Raw genomic sequence first — 24,116 nt, 5'->3', positions numbered from 1 at the left:
TCCACTCAGCGCGGGAAGCTGCCGCCGTCCTTCCTCTCTGGAGTCCAAATTTGAGACCGTGCTTGAAAACTTCAACACAATTGAGCTGGTCACTATGTTTTTTGCAGTGTGTGCGGTACTTCAGTGGGAGTGGGTGTGGTGCTTTTGTGCTTATGTAGTATTCATGCTCTTCACATGCCAGCCAGCACAGAGCTCAGAAGGAAAAGCTGTTTTATTTCCTGACAGCCAGAATGGTACTAAATGTACCCTGCTGTAATGCTCTTGTCTCGTATTATGGTCTGTGTTTGAAGGCCATCTGCAGTGGAATCCGTTGATCAGCAAATTTGTGGGCTGTCATGCCAAGTTTAGTCTATTTTTGGGGAAAACCAATATGAGGTAAGTTTGTGTGTTTGAGAACCGTGCTTCCTGAAACGGCCGTGAGACGAAGGCCCTCTTCTTACATTGCAGCCGCTTGCCTGAGATCTGGCCTGAGATTCCAGCCCCACCCCTTTCCAAACTCCAGCTCATTTGGCCATAGTGATACATATAAGCCCTGCTGGAGAACCTCTACACGCTTTGTACTCTGCAGGGGAAAGACAAGGCCCACTTGATTGTATTTCTTAAGGATGGTCAGGGGAGCAGTAGAATCTGAATCTGTCACTTCCAGGTGCTGTGTGAAAGGTGTTAGCATGTAGTTCTCTCTGAAATGATCCGTGTCCATTACATGAGCAGGATTATGCTGTTATCAGACCTGCCATTGGACATTTCAAGGAACACAGCAAGGTGGTAGCAGCAGTGCAGTTGGTTCAAGTGCTGATTATTCAAGATGGCAGCATAAAACCCCTGAAAACACCTGAACTGGGAGGGGCAGAGGTAGGAACGTTATACTGAGATTCTCTCAGGCACTGTGTGACCTTCTGTCAATTAGCCCCACCCTCTTTGCTCCCTAGGGGAGGAGCCTGTGCAGGCAGGCAGTGGGAGAAAGCTGCAGGTGACCTGGGAGAAGATGAGCAAGTCCAAGCACAACGGGCTGGACCCGCAGGAGGTGGTGCAGCAGTACGGCATCGACACCGTGCGCCTCTACATCCTCTACGCCGCACCCCCTGAGCAGGACATCCTATGGGACGTCAAGAGTAAGTGACTCCGCCTCCAACTGACTGCCCACTCCCCCATCACAGAATGAAGACTTCACTGCCCACTCTCCCATCTCAGAATGAAGACTTCACTGCCCACTCCGCCATCTCAGAATGAAGTCTTCACTGCCCCCTCCCCCATCTCAGAATGCCCACTCATTAATTTGGGATTCTGTGAAATTTGCCAGCCTTGTGTGGGATGTAATATGTCTCCTTTTATGACATAATGTGTCTCCTCTCTCTCCCCTGGGCCGCAGCGGACGCCATCCCCGGGGTGCTGCGCTGGCAGTCCCGCCTGTGGGGGCTGGTGAGCAAGCTGAGGGAGGCGCGGCGGACGGTGGGCGCCCCCAACCCTGCGCTGCTGGGCAAGAAGGAACGGGCGGAGGCCAGAAAGATCTGGGAGAACAAGAACTACGCGGTGGCTGAGGTACGCACTCAGCAGCTCAGTGTGAGTCCTGCTTCTCCACAGCACTGCAGCCAAAGCTCACTGACCCAGCGAAGCAGTGTTGATCTTCTGTTGCATTACCCTGGGGCTAGCGCCAGGCATCACTCTGAGTACCGGAGTTTGCCCAGATTGAGACAGTATGCCAGGACTGCTACCGCTGCCCAATGCTCAAATTGTCCTGAAACAAAAAAACAGACCAGTGTTTTTACTTCTGTGTACCTCTGGTCTTTTGCTGTGATTAACAATGGAAACACACTCCAGTATGTCTCTTGCATATGTATCTCCTCTGTCTCTGAGGTTCTGTAGTTTGCTGACTCCGCCCATAACCAGCACCAGTTACGCATGCAGGGTGTGCAGACATGGGTCAGCAAAAATGGTAATAGGAAACCATCTGGAACCTGAACCAAGCTGAACTAAGCAAGCCATTCTGGTCACTGCCAGTGGAGAGGTGGTGACAGGGAGAGAGTGGCAGCATGCAGGTCTTAACTTTGCACATGTTGACTGTACCAGGAAACAGTGTGGACCAGCAGAAACAGGGCTGCTGCTGAGGGGTGAATGTTCATCATCACTTAAGTCCTGTACCCCTGAGGAAAGATACTAAACAGCATATCTGAAACAGCAAAGATAGGTTTTTAGCTTTGCTGCGACACAGTTGCATCAGGAGAATTTCACAAAAATATAATGAGAAACTCAGAGATTGAATTCCCTTCACAAAGACTCTACCAAATAAACAGAATGTAGAAAATATTATTCAGAGAAAATGAGCTGTGTGATTTGCCTCTGCTTGGCAGATTGGCAGGTAAGTCACTCAGTGTAATGTGTGTGGTTAAGCACAGACTCTGCCACTCTGGAGCTTAACCTGTGTTGCTCCATTTGGAAAAACCCATCGCATTAATGGAAATATGTTCAGTCACATCATGACATTGTTTCGGTCAGTTGACTCCCTTATTCAGGGGAAACTTACATAACTTACATTTTAGTCCATTTATTCACCTGTATTTTTTACAGAAAACCACTCAGGTGAAGAGCCTTGCTCCAAAGTGTAACGGCTTTGTTTCAGTGCTGCAAGTACCAAATTAACACATCCGTCCTAATTAAGTGGTATGCATGTTAACCTCTACACTGAGGGTGTCTGCTCAGCAAGCAATGATGTGAGCTGTGCTCTTTAATCAGTGCTTCTAACTTCATTTGATATATCATGGTGAACACTGAGCAGTGTTTGTGGGGTGCACTGGAAAAGAATGGCAGAACGTTCTTACTGTGGCCCCAAAATGTCCCTGTCAAACCTGATGGTGTGGTGGCGGAGTCAGCAGGAAGCCAGGAGGGGCTGTTTCAGCATGATGGGTGGCTTTAGGAGTGGCCGAGGGGATCGCAGCACTCGGCATCAGCGAGCCCAGTTAGATATTCCACTGTGGCTCTTTGAAGACTCAAGGGCAGGAATCTGGAGCCATTGCCCGGTGTAGCCATGGCAGCAGTGCTGGTCTGCAGAAGACATGAGTGATTTACTGTGGCTTGATCAAGGTCCTCAGGGGGCCTAGAGGACATCAGGAGGGGCCTCGGCAGGCTGCAAACATGGACTTTGTGCGGGCGGACTGCGCCCTTTTGGCATGGCACCAATATTAGGCTTTTCTGCCTTTGTGTTTAAAATATTATAAGGGTTAGGTCACAACTTCTTTTTTCAGTATTGTGTTTGTGTAGTTTTTTTTCCATATTCATCGCAACCTTGACTGCTGACTGTATACAGTATGGTTTCTGTCAGCCTAGTCCTTAAGCCATTGAGGTTAAGTACCTTGCACAAATGTAGTGTCTCATCTGACATGGCCAGTTATGACCCTTAGATCCAGGCGCACTGGTGCTCTAATAACTGCTTAAAAGAGAGACTTGCTAATTGTATGTCAAAATGTAATGCTTGTGCTGTTGGATGTCATTGGTCAGTGTTCGTGTCATGGTTATTGAGTATGACGTAAAATTTTGACTTGGTTTGTCCGGGTATTTTGACTGGGTTCATATGGCTGGGAATATATTAGTTAATATAAGGCTCTGAATGTATTTTTGTTGATAATTATTGTCTTCTGAGTTGTGTTTCACTATTTGAAAATGGACATGCGTTTATACTCTTGAGAACATGGCAGTAAGCATTGTCATATTCGTATTCTGAGATACTAGTGACGCTTTTCTAGTTACCTGTCAATTGAGTGTAGGATCTATCCTTGACCAATAGGTGCTGCTCAAGTAACCACAGATTTCCAATTGTCTTGAGCAGCGTTTCCGAAACTTCTCCTGGAGGACCCTTTGTCCTGCATGTTTTAGATCTATCCCTGCTCCAACACAGCTGATTTAAATGTACAGTTTATTATTAAGCAGCTTCATAACGAGTTGATCATTTGAATCAGCTGTGTTGGAGCAGGGAGAGATCTAAAACATGCAGGACAAGGGGCCCTACAGGAGAGGTTTGGGAAACGCTGGTCTAGAGAGCAGTAACACCCTGTTAACCAAGACTTTACAGTTATTTTTTCATATGTGTACTCTCTCCACATGTGTTCACCTGTCTGCAATACTTTCTAAATCTGCTGATGGAAGACTTGCATTCAATATATGGAAAATCTGTTTGTTCTGCTTTGTTTCATGGTTGTCTTTGTGGAATTGTGATGTTATTGTTTGACTAAACAGTCTGGGTTTTTGATCTGGTGAGTTTCAATGTGTCCAGAGACTGTGCAGATGTCACTGAGGTCTGGACTTAATTAATTCTGGATCACATGACCGCAGCGGCGCAGGACTGGCCAGCCGCTTGTCTCCATGCGCCACAGGGGACTCTATTTGTTTTGAGTCTTGCGATCATAGACCCAAACTGAGTGTGCCAGTCTGCTTCCTGCTGACAGCTGGTAGCATTGAGCCCTTTGCTATGGGGAGAGATGGAGGACTGCCTCCAAATGCAGCATTAACACTTTAACCCATTATTAACGGCTGTCTTCAGCCTCACTGTTTCCAGGGGCCTCTTGGGACCTGGCTATATATTGCCCTGCTGTCATCAGGCAAATCCAGGCACTGTGCTCCTGCCTTTCTTTGATCTGCTGGGTGGAAAATCCTGTGCCGTCAACCCCAGCATCTCTCCTGTGAAGCCACTCGTCCCAGATGGCTTTGCAGCGGAATGTTCATATGTGCTGTGTTCTTTTGCCATCACGTGCCCTGTAATAATAAAGTCCCTGTAACACTGGGAGCTCCAGGAGTTCCTTCAGCTCTTGTTTTCTCAGTGATTGACAATTTGAATCCTTTTCCCATAGTTTCTTGATTACAGCTGACTGTGAGATGATGGGGGGTGTGGGGGTGGGGGGGGGGGGGGGGGGGGGTCACAGCATGGCTTATACGCTAACTGTGTGAGTGAGCAAGAGTGCATGTGAGAGTGAGTGCCTGATTGGGAGAGTGAGAGTGAGTGAATGAACGAATGAGTGTGTGAGTGATTGTGTGACTAAAAGAGAGAAAGAGAGTGAGTCTGAGAGAGGGAAAGCATAATGCAGGGCTGAGGTGTTATTTCCATTGCAGGTGACCAGTCACTTCACTGAGGACTTCCTGCTGAACGCGGCCATTGCTCGCCTTATGGGCCTCACCAACACGCTCTCTGTGAGTAAGCAGTGGGTATGGGTACCTGCAGGGGGCACTGTCTGTCTTCATGAAAACACTTTGAAGTCACAGGAGAAAGAGAGGGAGGGAAGGAAGGCGAGAGAGGAGGAAAACTGAGGATCACGAGGGTTTAGTGATGTTGAAGAATTGTGACTCAGATCCGTGGATATGTACCATTCGCTGTCTGTGTGTATGTGTGTGTGTGCATGTGTGTATGCGCACAGACGTTGTGTCTGTGTTTTCCTGTTGCCATTTCCTATTGTATAGACAGACTAATGAAGAGAAACACAGGCAACAAAAGATGTCACATGCTCTACATCCTGTTGTCTTTCATACAGTGCTCACATGATGTATGTTGCTGCTGAACTGCGTCCATCCTGTTGTGTGTGTGTGTGTGTGTGTGTGTGTGTGTGTGTGTGTGTGTGTGTGTATGTGTGTGTTTATTGAGATTTCACAGCATGCATCCTGTCTGGTTCTGGTACGCTGTGTTTGTTGTGACTGTCGTTTTGGCTCCACACAGCATGCCTCCATGCGACTGGTCCAGCACAGCGTGGAGTTTGAGGAGGCCCTGGCCGCCCTCTGCATAATGACCGCTCCCTTGGCTCCACACCTGGCCTCCGAGCTCTGGGCAGGTGAGTGGCCCCTGCGGCAGAGAGGGAGAGGCAGAGGAAGATGTGCATTAGTGACCGCAGGGAGAACGGCGGCCTCACGTGGTGTCTGCGCGTGTTGGCGCAACGTCACGCCGTCGGCTGCGATAACGCCCTATAACGCCTCATCTCCTGACGAATTGTCATCCCTCTATCGGGTTACATGGCTTTCACTCTGTCCTCGACGCCACAGCCACTCCCCACCCCCACCCCCACCCCCGCTTCACACAGGGAGGAAAAACGGGACTCGTGTTGCGTGGCCGCACCGCCTGTTAACGCTTTCACGCCCCACTGCTTCTCGCTTACACTTTGCAAGGCTGATGCTGCCAAAACACAGATACTGCCAACTCACTGAATACACCCACCCACACCCCTCAGAACCCCCACCAGCGTATTCACTGAGTGCGCTTGTCAACAGCCCTGTCTCTCGGTGCCATGTTTTAGGAGTGTGTATTCAGCGGGTTGCTCTTTTTGTTTTTGCCATCCTTGGCCCTGCTCCTGACTGAGATGGCAGGTGCGTGTATGGTACAAAGCTGGAGGGTTACAGGTTCAATTCCCATGTTGTGCACAGCTGTGGTATCCCTGAGTGAGGTACATTGCTTATAAAAATGCTTTATCAAGGCATTCCAAAAAAGTGCAAGGTTTTCAAATTGTTGTCCAGAAGTAGAGTGTTTTCTGTGTAATGTCTGTGGTAATCTATAACCATATATAAGATACTCCAGAAGGGAAGACAGTCATTCATGTCCACTAAAGTGAAAACAGCATAATCTCCTTACCAAAATATGTGTGAAAGCTCTGTGCTGTAAAATATTGCTTGTAGTTTTCTAACAATGATAAAGGTATCCTACAATTAATTAATGTAATATTTTAATATACACAATGTGTAATGTAAATCATAGATATGTACATGCTAGTTGCTGTTGCTATGGAGGCCATGGATGTTAAAAATCCCCAGATGTGAGTTGTTTCATCAGTAGGTCTGGCTGTTGTTTGTGGAAGAGTTTTGTTGAATGAACAGGTTGCTTGTCAGTTTCAGTAAACAACTTCACCTGCAGGATATAGTGATGCAAACCACTGGCTCGTAAACCCACTGAGTATACATTTTTTAAAATGTGCTTTCAATTCAGTTCTGAGTTCATTTGTTAAGATTTAAAGAAACAAAAACTGCCTGTAGTGTCTCGTTAACATTTTGAATCTCTGCTCGTTATTTTCAGTTTTTGGCACGTGAAGAAATGACCACTAACAGAGCAAACATTCAACTGAAGCGGGAAACAGCAAGGGAGAGGAGAAATGAAAACTAAAAATGGCAGGAAAGAGGGAAAAAGAGGAGGTGGACAGAGCTAACCCAGGCAGCAGAGGAAAAGAATTACATTGTATTATGTGTATGATGACAGAAATAAGAGTCCTTAATGGTTAGAACTGAATGCACGGCAACATAGACATTACAGAGACAGACTGCCCAAAGATAGGATCAACCAAGAAACAAACAGCTGAGCATTACAGTGGAGATGCTGTTTTTACCTCTGTGTTAGGTTAGGAACAGCTAAACCCCTCCTGGGATTTTTAACAGGTTTGCCTATTGTACACAGACCATAAACACAATGTGAATGGCAATCCTCCTTGTTGCTTGCCAACTCATCAGGACTCAGAGACAAAGAGTTGACACCTCCTGAAGTTTGTAACTGGAGTGATGCATTGTGGTAGATAAGCTCGGACAGAATGAGGAGGTTACTAATGGGCAGCCGACCCTGGAGTAAAAGTCACGAGGAAGGGATGGGTCAGGATTGGACCAACGAGTCCCTGATCCGACACACACACATCCTCCCACAGCTGTTTGTGTGTGAGTTTGCGCATGTGTGTCATTTTGGGTGAGGGGGCAACCTTTAACAGAACGATAAACACGCACGTACACACACACACACACACACACACTCTTGCTCCCATGAGGACGGAAATGCATATCCTTCCTGAAGGCCTTGTTTCAGGGATTGTTGCTAATTTTACATGTCGAGGCAGGGGTTGTTGCTTCCACTTGTGGATTATATCTCTCCTCTGTGCTGAAACAGGAATTACAGTGTCCAGCTGGCACACACGAATAGACAAGAATTTGGCCCTCCGCCTCAAATAACTATTCATGTACTGAACCAAATCAGCACAGGGCTTTAAAACTATTTGAATTTTGCTGGTTGCCTGTTGACTTTCAGAAACTCCTGCAGAAGCAGGATATGATCAGTGCCAAGGTCTCTAAATGTTTTTCAGCAGGGATGCAATGTGCCAGCGTGCAGTGGGTTGAGATTGTTGGCTGGTCTGCGTGATTACCTGAGTGGTTGGGCTGATCTCTGAGTGCAGGTGCTCTGTATCTGTAGGCCTGGTGCAGGTGAGCAGCGGTCTCAGCCCCCTGCTGCAGTGGGATGGGGGCGTTCTGCAGCAGCCCTGGCCCAGTGTGGACCCCGAGTACCTGCAGACCCCTGACACCTTGGAGGTCTCCATCCGGGTGAGGATCCAACACGCTCAACACACTCATTTGCGCTGTAACACATGTACATTCTGCTCACAGAGTGCTACACACACTCGCCACTGACTCACTCACATACACACTCACTGCACACACGCTTTCACATTAAATATACACTCTAAACCACTTATGTCTTTACTGAGTTCCCTGCAGAGGGACAAAACCTGTCATGACCCCAGGGAGTGATGTCCGTAGGAGATTCACACATTGCAGCGAGGTGGTAAGGGTTGTAACGCTGCCTGTGATTCAGGTTAGGTCGAGTGTGGGGCAATGTAAGCCCGTCCTTGTCTGCAGGCATGCGAACCACAGCAGTGAATGCGCTGTCCGTGCAACAGGGCCAATTAGGCGGAAGAGTGCGGCTGTGGGGGTGGGGTCAGAGTGCCAGCTAACTTAATCAGCCAGGGAGGCTAACTGTGGGGGTGGGGTCAGAGAGTCAACTGAGCCAACCAGCTGGAAGAGGCCAATTGTGGAGGTGGAGTGATAGAGCCAGCCTAGCCAATCACCAAGAATAGTCTATTTGTGATGGTGTTCTAGTCTAGCTGCTGCACTGTTGGGCAGGAGAGCTGGGCTGTGATCATTAAGTGCTTGGGTGGATTTGGGCCCTGCTACACTCTGTAGCTCTGACCTCCGGACCTTATAGATGATGACGCTCATATGCATGCACAAATACAAACACACACACACACTTTATGCCTCTGATGAAGGCAAGAAACACAGAGGGCGAGATCAGGGTCTCCTCCATTGTTCTCCGACAGTGTCTTTAACCCTCCTCCCCCACAGCAAACACACACACACACACACATACAGATTTGCGCAGTTTGGTGCTGTGGAGCAGCTCAAAGCACCTGCCTTTTCTGCTGCTGTCATCCGGGGCGCTTTTTCACCAAAGCTCCATAAAAGCACTTTCCTTCGTTTTTGATTCATTATAGTCACATAAAAGAAAGGGATAAAAAGAGCCTGATCCAAGAGAAGTGTGGCAAGGGCTCATATATCAAAGCTCTGATGTAATCCCATTCTCCTTTTTTTCCTCAAAGTCAGTCACCCCCCCCACTCCCCCACCCCAGAGGCCTCCCTGGGCCTCCGTGACACCTGCCCTAGGACGTGAGCCGGGGTTTGGCAGGGCGCTCCCTTGCTTTCGGGAATCCCCAGGCCAGCGGGACCCTGCGGAAGTGGTTTGTCTGGGCCTGTAATTGGAGCGTCGGTTTTTTCCCACAGACCCGCGTGAGAGGCAGAGCGCTGCCCCAACTCTGCACCACAGCTGATCAGCCAGGGACAGAAACAGTCTGGCCGCCCATCCCGTTTCAACCACATTCGCCTTTTTTTGAAGCAATCTCCAGAAACGATTTCAAATTGAGGCTCCCAGTTACAGAACCTCAGGGGAAGACATTCTGCTTAAGAAAAATCTTGGAATTCGTACACAGAATGAGTCTGATTCAGTTTGACTGGCTGGAGATGTGTTGTGTTGCACTTGTGGATTGTGATGTCACCACAGATTAAGCATCCCAGAGCTGGATTAGTTGTGGGTTTGTTTTCACTTTTCTGGTTCATGTTTGCAAGCCAAGAAGAGACAGTAGCTATAGCATCATGTGTGTGCTTCCACATTTGTTTGCGTTCGTACAGGGAAGGCGAGGTTGGCCTTGGTCTAGACACCACACCCTGGCCTTCCCCCCAACTGATTCATTCCCATTTACATGAAGGGTTCCCAATCCACATCTGTACAGCACCAGTCATGACAACTCATCGTGTCCCACTGAGAAAACGTTGAAGCGTTGACCGGCCTCATTAAAGACTACAGGTTTTAGCTGCATTGTTTTGTTGTGTTTGGATCAGGGACAATTTCACCCAATTATTCAGTCACATTTTATATGGTGTAGCAGCATTTTTCAATCAGACTTTCCTCTCTCTTATATATTCCCCCTCTCTATTCTCATCCCTTTCTCTCATCCATCCCCCTGCTCCCTCTCTGTCCCACAGATCAACAACAAAGCTTGTGGGACAGTAAGCGTTCCCCGGGAGGTGGCTAAGGACACTGAGGCGGTACGCGAGCTGGTCCTCAAGAGCCCGCTGGGTGTCCAGCTCCTCGGCCACCTCACCATTAAGAAGGCCATCCTGTCTCCCAGGACTGCCCTCATCAACTTCCTGGTGGATGACTGAGGGACTCACTGATGATTGGTGGAGCCAACGATTGTGTTCGTCATGAGGAACAGAGACGACAGAAGTCTGAGTGATACATCAAGTCTAGGCATAAGCAACGTTTATGTAAAATCGTGTATTTTCAAAGATTTTCACTGAAAATCATATTGGTCCTCTTAGGGACCTAAAAATTTAACAGCTTGTTTTGTGGCATGTCAGCAATGCAGTGCTTCACATCATTCACCATGATCTAGGGTGTAAGAGATACTGTTGACCCAACAAAAAAGAACAGAATGATCTCCTGAAAGGACATGAGCTGGAGAAGAATGGAATGTGGACACTGCTGCAATTTCAGCGCTCTGCAGTGGCAGTCCAGAGAAAAATGCTGCTTCTAAACTGGAAGGTTATGGAGCATTTGCCCTGATAAAATTTGCACAGCTGCATCTTAAGCATAAGACTGATTGCCTTGAAAGGAATGGCGTTTTGGACCATCTGCCAAGGCCGTGAAAGTGGTCATAACATTGACCCAGCAACTGGTTCCCCGGGATGAAATATTTATTCCTTCCTGTCTGCCCCGTTGTGAATGCTTGCATTGCTGTTTGCCTTTGCCAGGCTATTTCTGTCTTTTGTGTTTTCTACGTGAAAACAGTGGTGTGTTTCTAAAGAGCCTTATTCCTTTCATTAAAGCCTTGATGACCCCCTTCCTCCCCACCGGCTCTTGCCTTTTGCATTGCAAAGGGAGCCGTACAGAATGCTTGTTGTATTATCAGGTCTGAATCAAGTTCTTTGTTGGTTATGTAACAGTGATTAAAAGAGGCTCACTTCACACCTTCAGCCCCGGCACAGCCAGGAAAGCAGCGGCCCACAGCCTGAGTGAATCAGCCAGGCCTCATCAAAGTGCAGGAGCTGGTGTAATCAAGTAGGCCTGTGGAAACCTCTGCTTAAATACTGTGCTGTTCTGTAACAGGGTGGAAGTTGTACATGAATGTTCAGTGGGAATGTAGACCCTCTTTGTGTTCCTTAGTGTGAGGTTCTGTGGCCCTCGTCAGAAGTTTGCTGTCCATTGCTGGTGGAGGGAAGGCCAGTCTGTGCTCACTGTTAGCACAGACTGGCCTACCACTGCAGAGCTGGTACCAGGCTGACTCACTTGGTTTCGCTTCTGTTCTCTGTTATCTTTTTGTCAGTTGTCAGTTTGTCAGTCAGATGTCAGTTCTGCCCACTAGTGTAACTGGCCTACTTACAAGTGAACTTTGGGCGGAGTCGACAAGCCGTGCAAGTACGTTACTTCCTTCTGCGTCAATAGTAAAAGCTAAAATATACACAGATAGGAAAAGGAGTGAGTTGCCCCCACTGATAAGAGGAAATAGCCAAAGATAAAGTCTAGTCGAGTGTCAAGCTTTTTCAGTAAAACCCCAGCCTTGGATAACAGATAAAGCACAGGCAGTGCTTTCTGTCTGGGGACGGACGGCAGCATTCAATGTGATGGCATGTGCTGTAGCTCTGGGCGCAGGGTGATACAATGAAAAACGTTTGTGGTGCGCCTGGTCACCCAGCGTTTGGCTGCAGCTTGTGCCAGCCTGGGCCCAGCTTTGCAGGATGATCGTCCTCAGGCCAAATTTACTTATGTTACTGCTCCTACTCTCTGCGCTGATCTGCAGATAATATTAAGGGTTGGCTAGTATCAGCTGTTCATTGCTTTGAAATGAACATTTCTACTTTTATGTAGTTTTGTTACAGATATCATTAAATGTTTTAAACATAAACTACATGCCTGTAAAATGTCTGTTATCAAGAGTGTTCAAAAGTATCAAAATCTTTTTTATAGTTTGCTTTTTGTTATCTCCATGCAGTGAATTTTGCCTCCCACACCATCTCTCATACTGAATGATTTCACACATACTCGCGCAGTCACGCATGCACGCTGAGCGATGCCACACTTTGTTATTTACAGCCCAGCTTAAACAACAGCACTGCTGAAATCAATTTCCTAGCCAGCGTTTGTTGTGGCCAAATTGGTGTATGAGATGTGAGCCGTAAGCTGTAAGCTTACCCCATGGGTCCCAGCCGTACTCCAGGTACCCAGACGAAGCAGCCACAGGCCTCCCTTGAGCCATGCTCAGCTGTGGGGCGGCTGATGACACAGCCAGGGGAAGAGCCCGAGGAAGGCACAGGGTCTGTATTCAGCTTCTATGTTAGTCACACAATCACTCAGTTTATATACTCTATCAACAGTGCGTTACCATCCAGCCTAACCTCATGCTTAGTGCATTCATTACAAAAAATTATCAGACACGTGTAATTTATGGAGAGTACTGATGAGCATTGAAATGGCACAGTGATGTGTATGTGTGTGTATGAATGTAGCGGCGGGTTCATATGCAGGAACATGTAAATACATTTCTCCTGTTTTTTTTATGTCTGAGAGAATGCATATGTGCTCTGTGTGTGACTTTTCCTTGCTGAACTCTTTGATGGAGAGGCAGACGAGTACTGCAGTATGGAATGCCTCTGTTGGACAAATGGCTCCGTGGGACCGGCCAGGATCACGTTGGTTGTACCTCATATGTGGTGACTCATTTTGCTGGTCTGTGAAATGCATCCCCGCACAGATTGCCTATTGTAGCTTAGACTGCTGGGCTCCATGACTCATGGAGATCATTTTCTGGGTGATTTTCAGAGGCTGACAATAATGGAAAATATCGGCCAACATCACACTACCTACAGCCAAAAAAAGAAGTCCATTTTTTCTCCATTATGTGTGTTCTTAGAGTTCCTCAAGAACTGCTGGGGTTTTATAAATTTGTAAAGGTCATGCCATTTTAGCTGGCAACACCTCATGAGCTCTGATAGAGTTTAATAACTCTCCTGAGATGGAATGTGTTCACTCTGCTGTATTGCCTTTTCCTGCTCTCTGGCTCTGGCTTTCATTGCTCTCTTCATCTTGGAGTTTCCGGTGTTGTCTGCATTCCCACACTATCTGTGGATTGTCTGTTTTAAACCACACCTCTCCATGAATGTTATTAATGAGCAAGCAAATGAGAGCCCATGTTGCTCCAACAATGGCACAGACAGAATTTTCAGTGTGACACACACCAAGCTGAGTGTCTGGTCCTTAATTTAAGTGAGAACGGTGCTATTACTGTACAGTAGAAATGACACGCTCAAAATGCTTTGAGAAGGGCACTCTACCTTCGGCTGTTTTTCACCCAGGCCCATGTCTGACGCACATTCGTGTTAAGTGGACCGTCACATGTGAGAATGCAAACACAGTCTGCTTCACACGAAGACGGATAGCAAAGCCAGAAATGTGGAGACCAAGGCCAAGACATATCGTATTGGCCATGAGATGACCCTTTTCTGCTACTGAAAACCTTTTGGTACGGGCAGTGTTGCGGCCTGTTTCATGACTCTGAATGTGTCATTAATTAGCTGAGTGGCTGTTGGGTGGAGGCAGCGGAGGGTGTCACACCCTCCCTGACAGCGTGACCGCTCTGTAACCACTGTCTGCATTTTATTTTCTGTTACAAGCAGATGATTTTTCTGTCTTTCTCACTCAGCAACTGTGGCTCCTTCATGAGCATTTTTGATGTGTGTTTTCTCACTCAGAGCTGTTTCTGGGGCTTGGATCTAAGGGAATGGGGGGGGGGGGTGTTGATAATGTGGACAGCTATATTAATCCTATCGGCACCCCCACCCCCTCCCTTTAGCAGCTCTCATTAAGATGGGCAGGAAGTTTGGAAAGTACCAGTAATGTTGAAGGAGCCGTAGAGATCACTGATAATACTTTTAATACTTGTGGTATGTGTGAGTGTTTGTGCTTGTGTGCATGTGCTTGTGGCAATATTGGAATCAAAGTGTACAGTTATACTCGTTCATCTTGTCTGTGTAATAGGCATTGGGGCTAAATGGGTTATGGGAGAACAAATGGTGGAGATGAACATCAAAACAAAGGCCTGTATTGATGGTATGTGAAGGCTGCTCCTCGCTGCCCTGCGAGACACGCCTTGAGGAAAAGCTTGTCTCATTCTGAGTGACGTTCCTGCTGTAGCAGGTCTGCCGGACGGTCCTTCACGCCTCAGTGAGAATCAGTCTCATTAGCTTGGAATTTGTTGACAACTTATTTGTGCTCAGACGTCTTTTTCCCTGGCTTGGCGTGAAGGCTCACGATTCGTTCCGCACCCTTAACACGCATAACACATTGCGTCACAGAATAAAATAGTTGCTTCTTTGTCATGTGGTCCACTGATTGAGGCCTAATGGTTTTGCAGGCAGGTAGGGTAAAGGAAGGTAACTGTACAAGGTGTCCTTTTCATCTGATCACTCCTTGTGTTTTGTTAACATCTTAAAAGTTTTGGGATGTTCAGTTTTTTAAATACAGTGTTACCGATTCACATTACCGCTTTGTCATGCATATCAGCTCTGATGATAAGCAGTCTCACTGTACAGCATGTCTTGCAGTTGGAGGCGATGCCCGATATTATGAGATAACCCTGCCTCATTCTCTGTCAGATGATAAGTGAGAACTTTTGTTCCTGGCCGTCGTGGTGCATTTTTTCTCCCATAGTCCCTCACTGTCGTGTATGGGACAGGGGGAGGTGGTGGTGAGCCATTATCCTGTACCTTGTTACTTGCTATCCTGTGCATTCTGATTGTTTTCAGGGCTCCAAATGTCCCACTGTATCCAGACACCTGTTGGCTCACTTAGCCCCTGCAAACTGTTGATTTGGGTTGGTGCCCACTGCTGATATTCCTGTTTTGTATCTGAACCTTTGGTGAAAACACCCCCCACCTCCTGGCTGAGAGCCCGACCATTGGTGCTCTGTCCGGGACAGCCCACCCACCTTCCTGGCTATCTGTCAGGAGGGGTTCTGGACCGACAGGACTGGGACGTGGTGATTGGGGGCAGTTTGAAACCACACTTTCACGGAAGGGAAAGCGCTCAAGTTCCAGATTTGGGGAGGTCAGATAAAGGGAAAAGGGCGAAAGCCAGTGTGTCTATTTCCCGTCATCCTGCTTCTGGAGAGCAGTGGTATAATTTACATGGCCTCTGCTAAATGTCAGGACTGGTCATTTTATCCACCCCCAAAAAAACTAAGGAAAGGACAGAATAACATGCAGAGTGCGTGTAATTGGGTGGAAAGCCCTTTAGCTGGAGAGGCATCACTGTCTTGTGTGTCATATTGTTTTTACCTCACTCTCTTACTCAGAAGGCAAGGAGTACCTAACAGACATGATTTCACTTTTTTACTCGTGCTTCTTGACGAATACCCTTTCTTCCCAGCATGCCGTGTAACTGCCCTGAGACTTTGACACCCCTGCCCCTCACATCAAAGGCTTCATTATCAGCGGTGTGTCATTTGTGTTTTTGTTCCCAGACATGTTTCCATGACAACAGCAAGGATGGTTTCTCCGCACAGTGCTTTTGGGAACCTGTTCGAAAGTCCTTTGATCCCAGTCATTATTATGGAGTCACAGAAATGAATGGGTGGGGTCAATAAGCACACCTGTCAACATACTTTGCACAGTGGCTTTCCATTTCACAACCTCTTTGTTACTGAGATGCAGCAGTGTTGTCTCCCAGGGAAAAAAAGAAAGGCTATTACTGCAGAGATGGAACAAAGTTGGGTAATTTTGTTGTCCTTGGTTACTGATTGGATTGCACAATGGGGTGGTATTGTGCCTCAATAACTGTTTTGGGGAAAGCAGTGCACGCTTGGAATTTCAACAGTAAGGCCCTTAAACCAAAATGAGAAACAAAGTGATGCCTTGCTTTTGTGTAACAATGACAGTAGTGAAAAGGGTACTCTTTTAGGATCCTCAGAACAGGAATACAGTATGCGTCTATGTATTTTAGGTGATGCAATATCGTAGATGCAAGGCACTTTTAATTGTGAAACTAATTTTTTAAACTAATTTTTCTAGAAAAATTTAAAAAGTGATCAGCAACATTACATTATTGCCATTTAGTAGACCTTCTTATCCAGAGTGACTTACATAGGTTACAGTTTTATCCATTTATACAGCTGGATATTTACTGAGGCAATTGTGGGTTGAGTACCTTGCCCAAGGGTAGAACAGCAGTGCCCCAGCGGGGAATTGAATCAGCAACCTTTTAGTTACGTGCCCTGCTCCTTACCACTGTGCCACACTACAGCCCACATATGGACAAAACAGCCTTCATCATCATATTTTACACCCCTTGGTGTTACCCTTGGTAACCTAGCTATTACACATAATATTCTTACAATGTTTCAGTGTGGTTGTAGAAATGTTATGTTGCCATGCTTTGTACAGCAATATTGCTAGAATGTAAAGTGTATTGGCAAGGAGCTGTTGTCAATCTCAACAGTGAGGGAGCAGCATTGTTTGTTTATTTGGATTTGCTATGCAGAAGAACAGTATTCTGTTGGAATTTTGTGAATAGGCTTGAAATGATTTGTACTTGCTTATAATTTTGTGCCAAACCATAAAACAAGAAGGGGCTGTAATGCCACTTGCTATTTGGATGCAGATTCCTGAAATGATGCTCCTAGCAGTCTGAAAAGCATTTATAAAGAGGACACCTCTTGAGTGATTATAATTACAGCAGCCAGTCTGTGGGCATTGTTAGTGCACAATAGCCCCATACTTTCACAAATCTGTCTCAACAGTCAGACCGTTAGACAATGGGATGTGTACACCAAAGTTTCCATCAAGGACGCCAAACAAGTAGGCCCTGGTGTGTGTCAGGACCCCCCCCCCCCCTCACCCCCCTCCTTCGTCTGATCTACTGGGACACAATGGAGTCGGGGGTCCCTGTGGAGGCTCAGGCTTAATCCAAGTGGCTGGTGTATTTTCTGCAGGGCTTGGGGAAAGTGTGACATCATGCCTCCGGAGCCCCCTGCAGCACAGCTCCCCACACAACCTGTGTGCCTGTGATGGCATTGTTGGTAAATCAACAGGCTGCAGACAAGGTGAATGACAGAGGGCTTGCGAGTGATTTGGGTTTTTTTTAAAGGGGGATCCAGCCCACTTTGCAGACCCATCAACTTTTGTTACATTGCTGTAGTTAGGTGCTTTTTCATCTCTGACATAACTCTGTGTGTATATTCAAAGAAGTCTGAAAACATACGCATATCCAAGGGATGATAAGATCCAAGGCACTGAGGAGTCTGGCCCATGTACTAATGGCAAACAGCCAAAAATAATGCCCAGATATTTCCATACCCTGTCATTTGATTTGAATGTTTTCCCTAGGGATAATTTCAATTATCTGTTCCTGCTATAATCACTATGGTTTGGCTTGCATTGTGAGTAAAAAAAAAATAAATAAAAAATTGGGAAACTGGATGAAATTATCAAAAAGATTGTTTTTCTTGAACTGACATTCATAAACATGTCCATTCTGAGGTCAGAGTTCCATCCTACTGTTGTGGAAAATGTAGATTTATGTTTATGCTACCGATCTTTGTATTTTTAAATTTGCTAGTGCTTCAACAGCTGTTACAAAACGCACGTTGGTTGTAAACTCTAAGCTGAAAATTATTTGTGTTTGGATATTAAAAATATCTTGTTTACCGGGTCTTCCAGTCTGCTGTCACACAGAAAGCTAATGCGAACGACCGTGGAGGGAACATCACAGCACAGCTTTGTGCTCTGTATGAAGACATGCAGATTACATCCCCGTTATAAAACTGGTAGACCTGGCTTTTGTTACTGTATTAGGTAGTCTACATTGGCGCGTTGTCAAAGTTTTTATAGAAACAGGGTAATCCTCTTTTTAATGGACTAGTTTCCATCAAGGTAATGGTCGTTTACATTTAGCGATACGAACTAACAAGCGGCGAGAATGCACGACGCTGCCGCCAACTCCCTGCAATGATTTCTGTCATAGAAAATTACAATGAAAGCTACGGTATGCAAAATCCCAATTCATTGTTTTCACTTTTCAGTTTTAATCAATGCGTTCAGGGCTTATTACACAACATGCTCGTCTGAGCCTACACGTGATTCATTGGTTCCTTATCCTTAACAGCCGTAAAAACTTTCTGTGCCTTTAAATACAAATCCTGCGACCGTGTGCGCTCCGTCCAACGGTCTCCTCTACAGTTTGCTTTCCTCCAGAGTTGTTTTTAAAGTATTTACGCCACTGTGTGCATTTCTGTGATCTTCTGGGCAGCACTTTTGTTTGTTTAAATATGTTATTTGCATAGTGTACAGTAAGAGTGGATTTACTTTTCCCTCTACAGTTTGACAAGGAGAGTCTCTGTGTACCGTAGTCACTGGATCGCTAGAAAGTGAAAAAAAAAAAGTTTCGAGCCTGGGGCTTCCGCATTCAGCGCCATAGCTGAAGTCTGGAAAAAGGGGACAAGCTCGTATCACACTTCATAATCAGGCAGCATCCTGGTGCGAACGGAGCAGGAGCGGAACATAGAAGACAGCGCTTTTCATCAACTTTTCTCAACAAACGAAAGGCGGTGGAGAGCAACGAGAACACTACATTTGGATTCACACCTTGAGTAACCGGGAAGAGGACTGCTCTGTTATTCAAGGATCTAGCACGCGGGTGATCGCAAATATTATTTTTTTGATCCTCAAGAGCGAGAGATTCTAGAACCCGACCTTCGTACGCACTGTATTAGCGCGGGTACATTAGCGGCGCTTTTCTGCTTCTGACTTGAACGCATTTTCACATGTGAAATAATTTCTGTATAGCTGTATATTTATACTGCATCGTAATTACTGTTCGTTAGCGAGCGCTTATACGTCCAGTGCAGTGCTGCATATTTTGCTTTAGCCCTTGATTTTCTCAGTGTTTCTATAACTTTTAGACTTTAAGGACTTAAAAACGGATGGAAAACTTTAGCTAAAGTCTTGATTTGTGTGGTTTTAATGAAGGGTGTCGCATGTGTATATAGTCATTGTAACCAACTGACAGCAATTCAAAGAAATTCAAATTACTGTTTAGTTGTTTTTATCAAACGACTGTAAAAATGGATAAATACGATGATCTGGGACTGGAGGCGAGCAAATTTATTGAAGACCTCAATATGTATGAGGCATCCAAGGATGGATTGTTCAGAATGAAAAGAGATGCGGGTAACAACCCAGACTTTGAAGAAACCAGGAGAGTCTTTGCATCCAAAATGACCAAAATTCATATGCAAAAGCATCAGGAGGAAATGGCCAGAAACAGTTTGGCAGCGAGGGTGAATGGAGGTTATGGTGGTCACGGCAGAGCTCCAGACGGCACTTTCTACACCAAAGACCGGCCGCCTATCAATAACTACAGACAGACGAGCGAGGCAGCGGCCAAGCCTCCAATATTGGCTGGCCCCACGTCCAGCACCGTCAATGCAAATCAATACATCTCTTATGAAGGACAAAAACTGCATCGAGCCGCCCAACACGAAGTTCCAGGCAGCAGAGGGTACAGCTACGGAAACAATTACGATAATAAGGAGGGTTTGGATCAGCATTCTTACCACGCCTCATCGCCCATAAGCCCTGGGCCTTCATCCTACAGTCCGGTGTCCATGCCCACACCCCCGAGTCCGTCAGCTGGCTGGGGCCCCTCTCAGAGTGGCCTCCCACCAGCCCAGCAGCAGCAGCGACAGGCTTCACCTGTGGAGCACAGACCAGGCGGGCCTGGCCAGAGAGCTGCCCCTGTCATCAACAGTCTGCCATCCACCGCACTCCACTCACCAGGCTCCCCTGCGTTTAACCAGGCCCAGGTGGTAGCACCTTCAGCTCATCAGAGCCCACCCTCTTTTGCCCTGGACCCAGCCCAGGCTCGGGGCGGGGAGACTTTGGGCATAGGGAGGCTGGATGGTACTGTGGACCCGTTCTGCCACCCGCCACCTCCTCAGCTGACCCCAGCATCCCCCCAGGCTACACAATATTCTCCCCCCAACACTGCCAGCAGAACCGCTAGAGAAGGGCCCGGCAAGCAGAACGGAGTTCCTCAGAGCCCAGTGGCAGCTCCACTCCCTCAGGTGGACCAGCCATCACCCGGCCTGCCCCCGGCTCCCTCCGACCCTCCTCAGCCGGCAGCCTTCGGCGCAGACCCCTGCCTCCCCGTCTCTGGCCCCGGCGTGGCTTCAAAAAGCCACAGCCAGAGCCAGGGTCAGGGTCATGGTCAGGGTCCAAGCAGCCAGGTGGCCGCGGCCCCGCCTGCTCCTCCCGCCGGGGAGAGCCAGCCGTCCCCCCCGCCGCAGGTGTCTGCTGGCGTGCTCCCCCCACAGGAAGCCTCCTGCCCTCCCAGAGCGCTCAAGCTGCCCTGCCAGACTCTCCATATACAGCCAGAACAGGGGACGTCGGCAGCCGAAATAAAATTAGAAGCGCTCACGAAGCGTCTGGAAAAGGAGATGGATTCTCAGCCAAAGGCCGACTACTTTGGTAAGGACCCGTTTCAGCCTCTGCACCTTCGCAAATTCGTTTCCGCTCTGCTCGGGGGCGGTAATCGGTATGCTCCTGCGTTGTCCGTTCTTGAAAGGTGAGGTGTCCTACTTTAGAGTGACCTTTGGTTTGAGCCTGGGTGTTTGTATGTGCGAGTGTGGCGACGTCCCTGCCAGATCAAGTAACACAGTTCCGTGTGTGCATGTTCCTGCAGTCGCAGGCTTTAGGGCACAGCAGGCCCCGTTACCTTTACCACTCAAGTCTATCCAAGACAGCTCTGTCTTTAAGCCCTGTGAGAGTGATTATTTTTTGTTGGTCTCCATAAATTCTTAACGTCCTCTTTCCTATCTGGCTCTTGGTAATGATAAACCTAAAATGTTTTAAAGTAGCTCAAGGCTGTGATTGGAGGGTTTTTCATCTGTTTACCTTTAAAAATAATAATCCATCCAGTTATGCCACATAAAGCTGTGAGGAACAGGATATTATTGTCCTGCTTCAGCTCCAAGGATTCTCTGTATGGAATCACTCACGATCAGTCCTAGATATGCAGGTGATTTCTACTGTATGACAGCAGACAGAGTGAATAATAATAATTAATTCATTCGTTTTGCAGTTTGACCGGCATTCAACAACAAACCATAGACTACAGAGATCACTTTTTATTGTCACTGTGTGCAATTGAAAATAACATTTTAATTTCTTTATAAAAACTCAGTCACTTTGAAATAAAACCCAGGGAAAGTGTTTGGCTGGACAAACCAAGCATACATGTTGGTAATCCTTGGAGAACTGTGTTCTACCCAGACATTTTTCTGAGTGTGATTGCTTCAGAGATTTAGCCCAGGAGTCCTTTAAACAAAGCAGCATCCAAAGTTTTTACTGCAGTAAGAAAAGAGAAATAGCTCTGTCCATCTGGGGGAAAACCACTAGGGATGGTAAATGCTGCAGGGGGGAATATGATGAGGCCACTGCACCACAGGGATGTGGGTTCCTTATCCTGAAATCGATGCAACTCCTGTATTTTTTCATTGTGTTGCTTTGTCCCAGCAACATTTTGAAAGTGTGCCTCAGTGTAAATCCTGGGGTCTGAAGATGTCTTTGTAATAGTTCCTTAAATGGGGTTTCCCTCATGTTTGGTCAGATTTTTTTTTCTCTGGAAGCCTTGGTTTCAGCCTGTCGTGGTCCTGTTGTGTATCAGTGAAATGGGACAGTGGTAAATGTGGGCAGCCTAGCTGGCTGTGAATGCAGTGTGGTGGCTAATGCTGGCAAATAGTGGAGGGGGAACACTGGGGTTGTGTCTGTGTGCAGGTCTGACCAACAGATGACAAAACCACGGGTGGGGTTGGGGGGGGAGGAATGTGATTAGTCAGCAAACTAGTGATTCAACTCTTTCACTTCCCTTTATTGTTTCCGCCTGTGGCAATCGCTTTTGATGAGCAACACTTCTTTCCTATTCTGTGTGTGTGTGTGTGTGTGTGTGTGTGTGTTTATGGGAAATTGGCATAGATTGCTTTGCCCCTGATTTATTTTGAACAGCTGTTTATTTGTTGTTGCTATAGATATAGAGTTACTTGATCAAACATGCCCACTGAGGGGAGTGAAGGAGTTTATATGGTCAGGATGTCTGAATTAGACATTTGCACCCTTCAGCGAAAGAAGTGTTGGAAGCCAGTTTCATCTCGCATTCATGGTATAAGAATGGTCCTCTAAGGAAGTGGAGCTGCATATGAAGCAAGAAGTTGTATCTGATTTAGTAATTCTATATTAATGAGTGTTACTTGCTTCATGCTTACATGTCAGTTTCCATTATGCCACAATCCAGTGCTGTTCAAAAACCTTCACTATGCACAAGTGCCTTCAGCACCCTAAACTGGACATTTTTATGTGAGGAAAATAAAACTCTTCTTCGTTCAGAGGCTGTTTGTTTTGGAAAAGCTCCGAAATGTTATTTATGGTGGTAAGTATCTGTTCCCATGTGTTGGCCAACTGTGCAAAAAACAGTCTGGTCGTAACCTCAATGTACACTGATATTTGAAGATATCGTCTGTAAGGATTTTCATAATCATGATATCAGAACAGCGATTTAATGAAGTTACGTATGTGTGTTTATCACAGTAAGCAGTCATCTGCTGTGAGACAAAGATGAACTTGTCAATTTTTTTTTTTTTTAATTGGGGTGTTGTGTGGGACCCCGATTAGATAAGATTGTATGGACTGGATTGAGAGAGGGTGAAAGAGTAAACAATCTTGTATCCCCACAAAAAATATTGTGGTTGATTTGGCAATTTTTTGGGTGCAAGCTTAATTAAATGGGACAGATGATTTGTCAACAATATTACCTGTTGTTTTTTGTGGGAAGCGCATTACAGGAATAGTTTGCACAAATGGTGGCAGGTAAGGCAGTGGCATCAAAAACGTGCATGAAAACAAGTGGAAAAAACTCCTAAAGCCTGCAGCACCAGCCAACACCATGGCTCACCTCCCCCCAGTGCTGCCAACAATAATATGGTGTACCACAACATTTTCCCCAGGGCGATAGTAAAGAAAAATCATTTCACCCAACACTACTGGGATAGGACAGTGAGGCTTCATGGCCCTATTATTGACTTGCATTTTAACCAATAGTAGTGCGTTGATGTGGAGCACAAAGTACTGACTGGTTCATGCAAGTTAGCGAATGACAGCACACTGTTGCACCAGTGTTGGAAGCCCCGCTCCACCTTCACAAATTCCAGCCAGCTGGGCAGAACCGTCTGAACTTGAGAGGCCAGAACGCTCTCCCGTGCACTTGCTGAGTGGTTGTAAAACGGCCCACGGGAATCCCAACCCCCTCGTAAATGAACTTCCTGTTGAAACGATGGGGTTGTAATTTAGCCCTGCAAGTAACTGTGCTATTGAAGTATGAAAGAGACGCGTGCGCAGACCACCATGGTCATAAAAAAAAAAAAAAGAGAAAAACTCAAGAGGGGAATTTGAGCATGATGGTTGAAATCATAACCGTGACGGGCAGATGAGCCATGTACATGTGTTGACTGCTTGTATTTCTGCTCCCACTCTATGGCCTCCTCAGAGACAGCTGGGTATCCTACAGCCCTGCTAGGCCCCCGGTCACTGAGTCATACGTGTTTGTGCCAGAGAATGTTATTGCATGATGCATGGAATTATTCAACAGTGTTAGCAAGTACAGTCAGCATTTCATGCAGTGTTCCCTTCATGGTCGTGTTTGCGTGTGGGTGAGTTGCCGCATTTGGTGAGAAACAGCCAGCCTG

General features: G+C 46.7%; 2 protein-coding genes across 3 annotated transcripts in view; both read left to right on the top strand.

Moving 5' to 3' along the window:
* The window catches only part of lars2 (leucyl-tRNA synthetase 2, mitochondrial), a 43,274-nt gene extending 31,946 nt beyond the window's left edge, over window positions 1-11,328 (top strand). The window contains exons 16-21 of the mRNA XM_036537841.1: window positions 930-1,112; window positions 1,370-1,539; window positions 5,098-5,175; window positions 5,696-5,807; window positions 8,189-8,316; window positions 10,312-11,328. Of these exons, the coding sequence (XP_036393734.1) occupies window positions 930-1,112; window positions 1,370-1,539; window positions 5,098-5,175; window positions 5,696-5,807; window positions 8,189-8,316; window positions 10,312-10,491 (851 nt within the window). The 3' untranslated portion in view covers window positions 10,492-11,328. The remainder of the gene's footprint in view (window positions 1-929; window positions 1,113-1,369; window positions 1,540-5,097; window positions 5,176-5,695; window positions 5,808-8,188; window positions 8,317-10,311) is intronic.
* A 7,339-nt stretch (window positions 11,329-18,667) lies between these two features.
* The window catches only part of LOC118785094 (LIM domain-containing protein 1), a 30,691-nt gene continuing 25,242 nt past the window's right edge, over window positions 18,668-24,116 (top strand). For both annotated transcript variants that reach the window (XM_036539631.1, XM_036539630.1), the window contains exon 1: window positions 18,668-20,847. In XM_036539631.1, coding sequence (XP_036395524.1) covers window positions 19,443-20,847 — 1,405 coding nt within the window. In that variant the 5' untranslated portion in view covers window positions 18,668-19,442. The remainder of the gene's footprint in view (window positions 20,848-24,116) is intronic.

The sequence above is a fragment of the Megalops cyprinoides genome, chromosome 10 (genome assembly GCF_013368585.1).
Source record: "Megalops cyprinoides isolate fMegCyp1 chromosome 10, fMegCyp1.pri, whole genome shotgun sequence".
Classification (NCBI taxonomy): domain Eukaryota; kingdom Metazoa; phylum Chordata; class Actinopteri; order Elopiformes; family Megalopidae; genus Megalops; species Megalops cyprinoides.
This window is presented reverse-complemented; position numbering and strand designations above follow the sequence as displayed.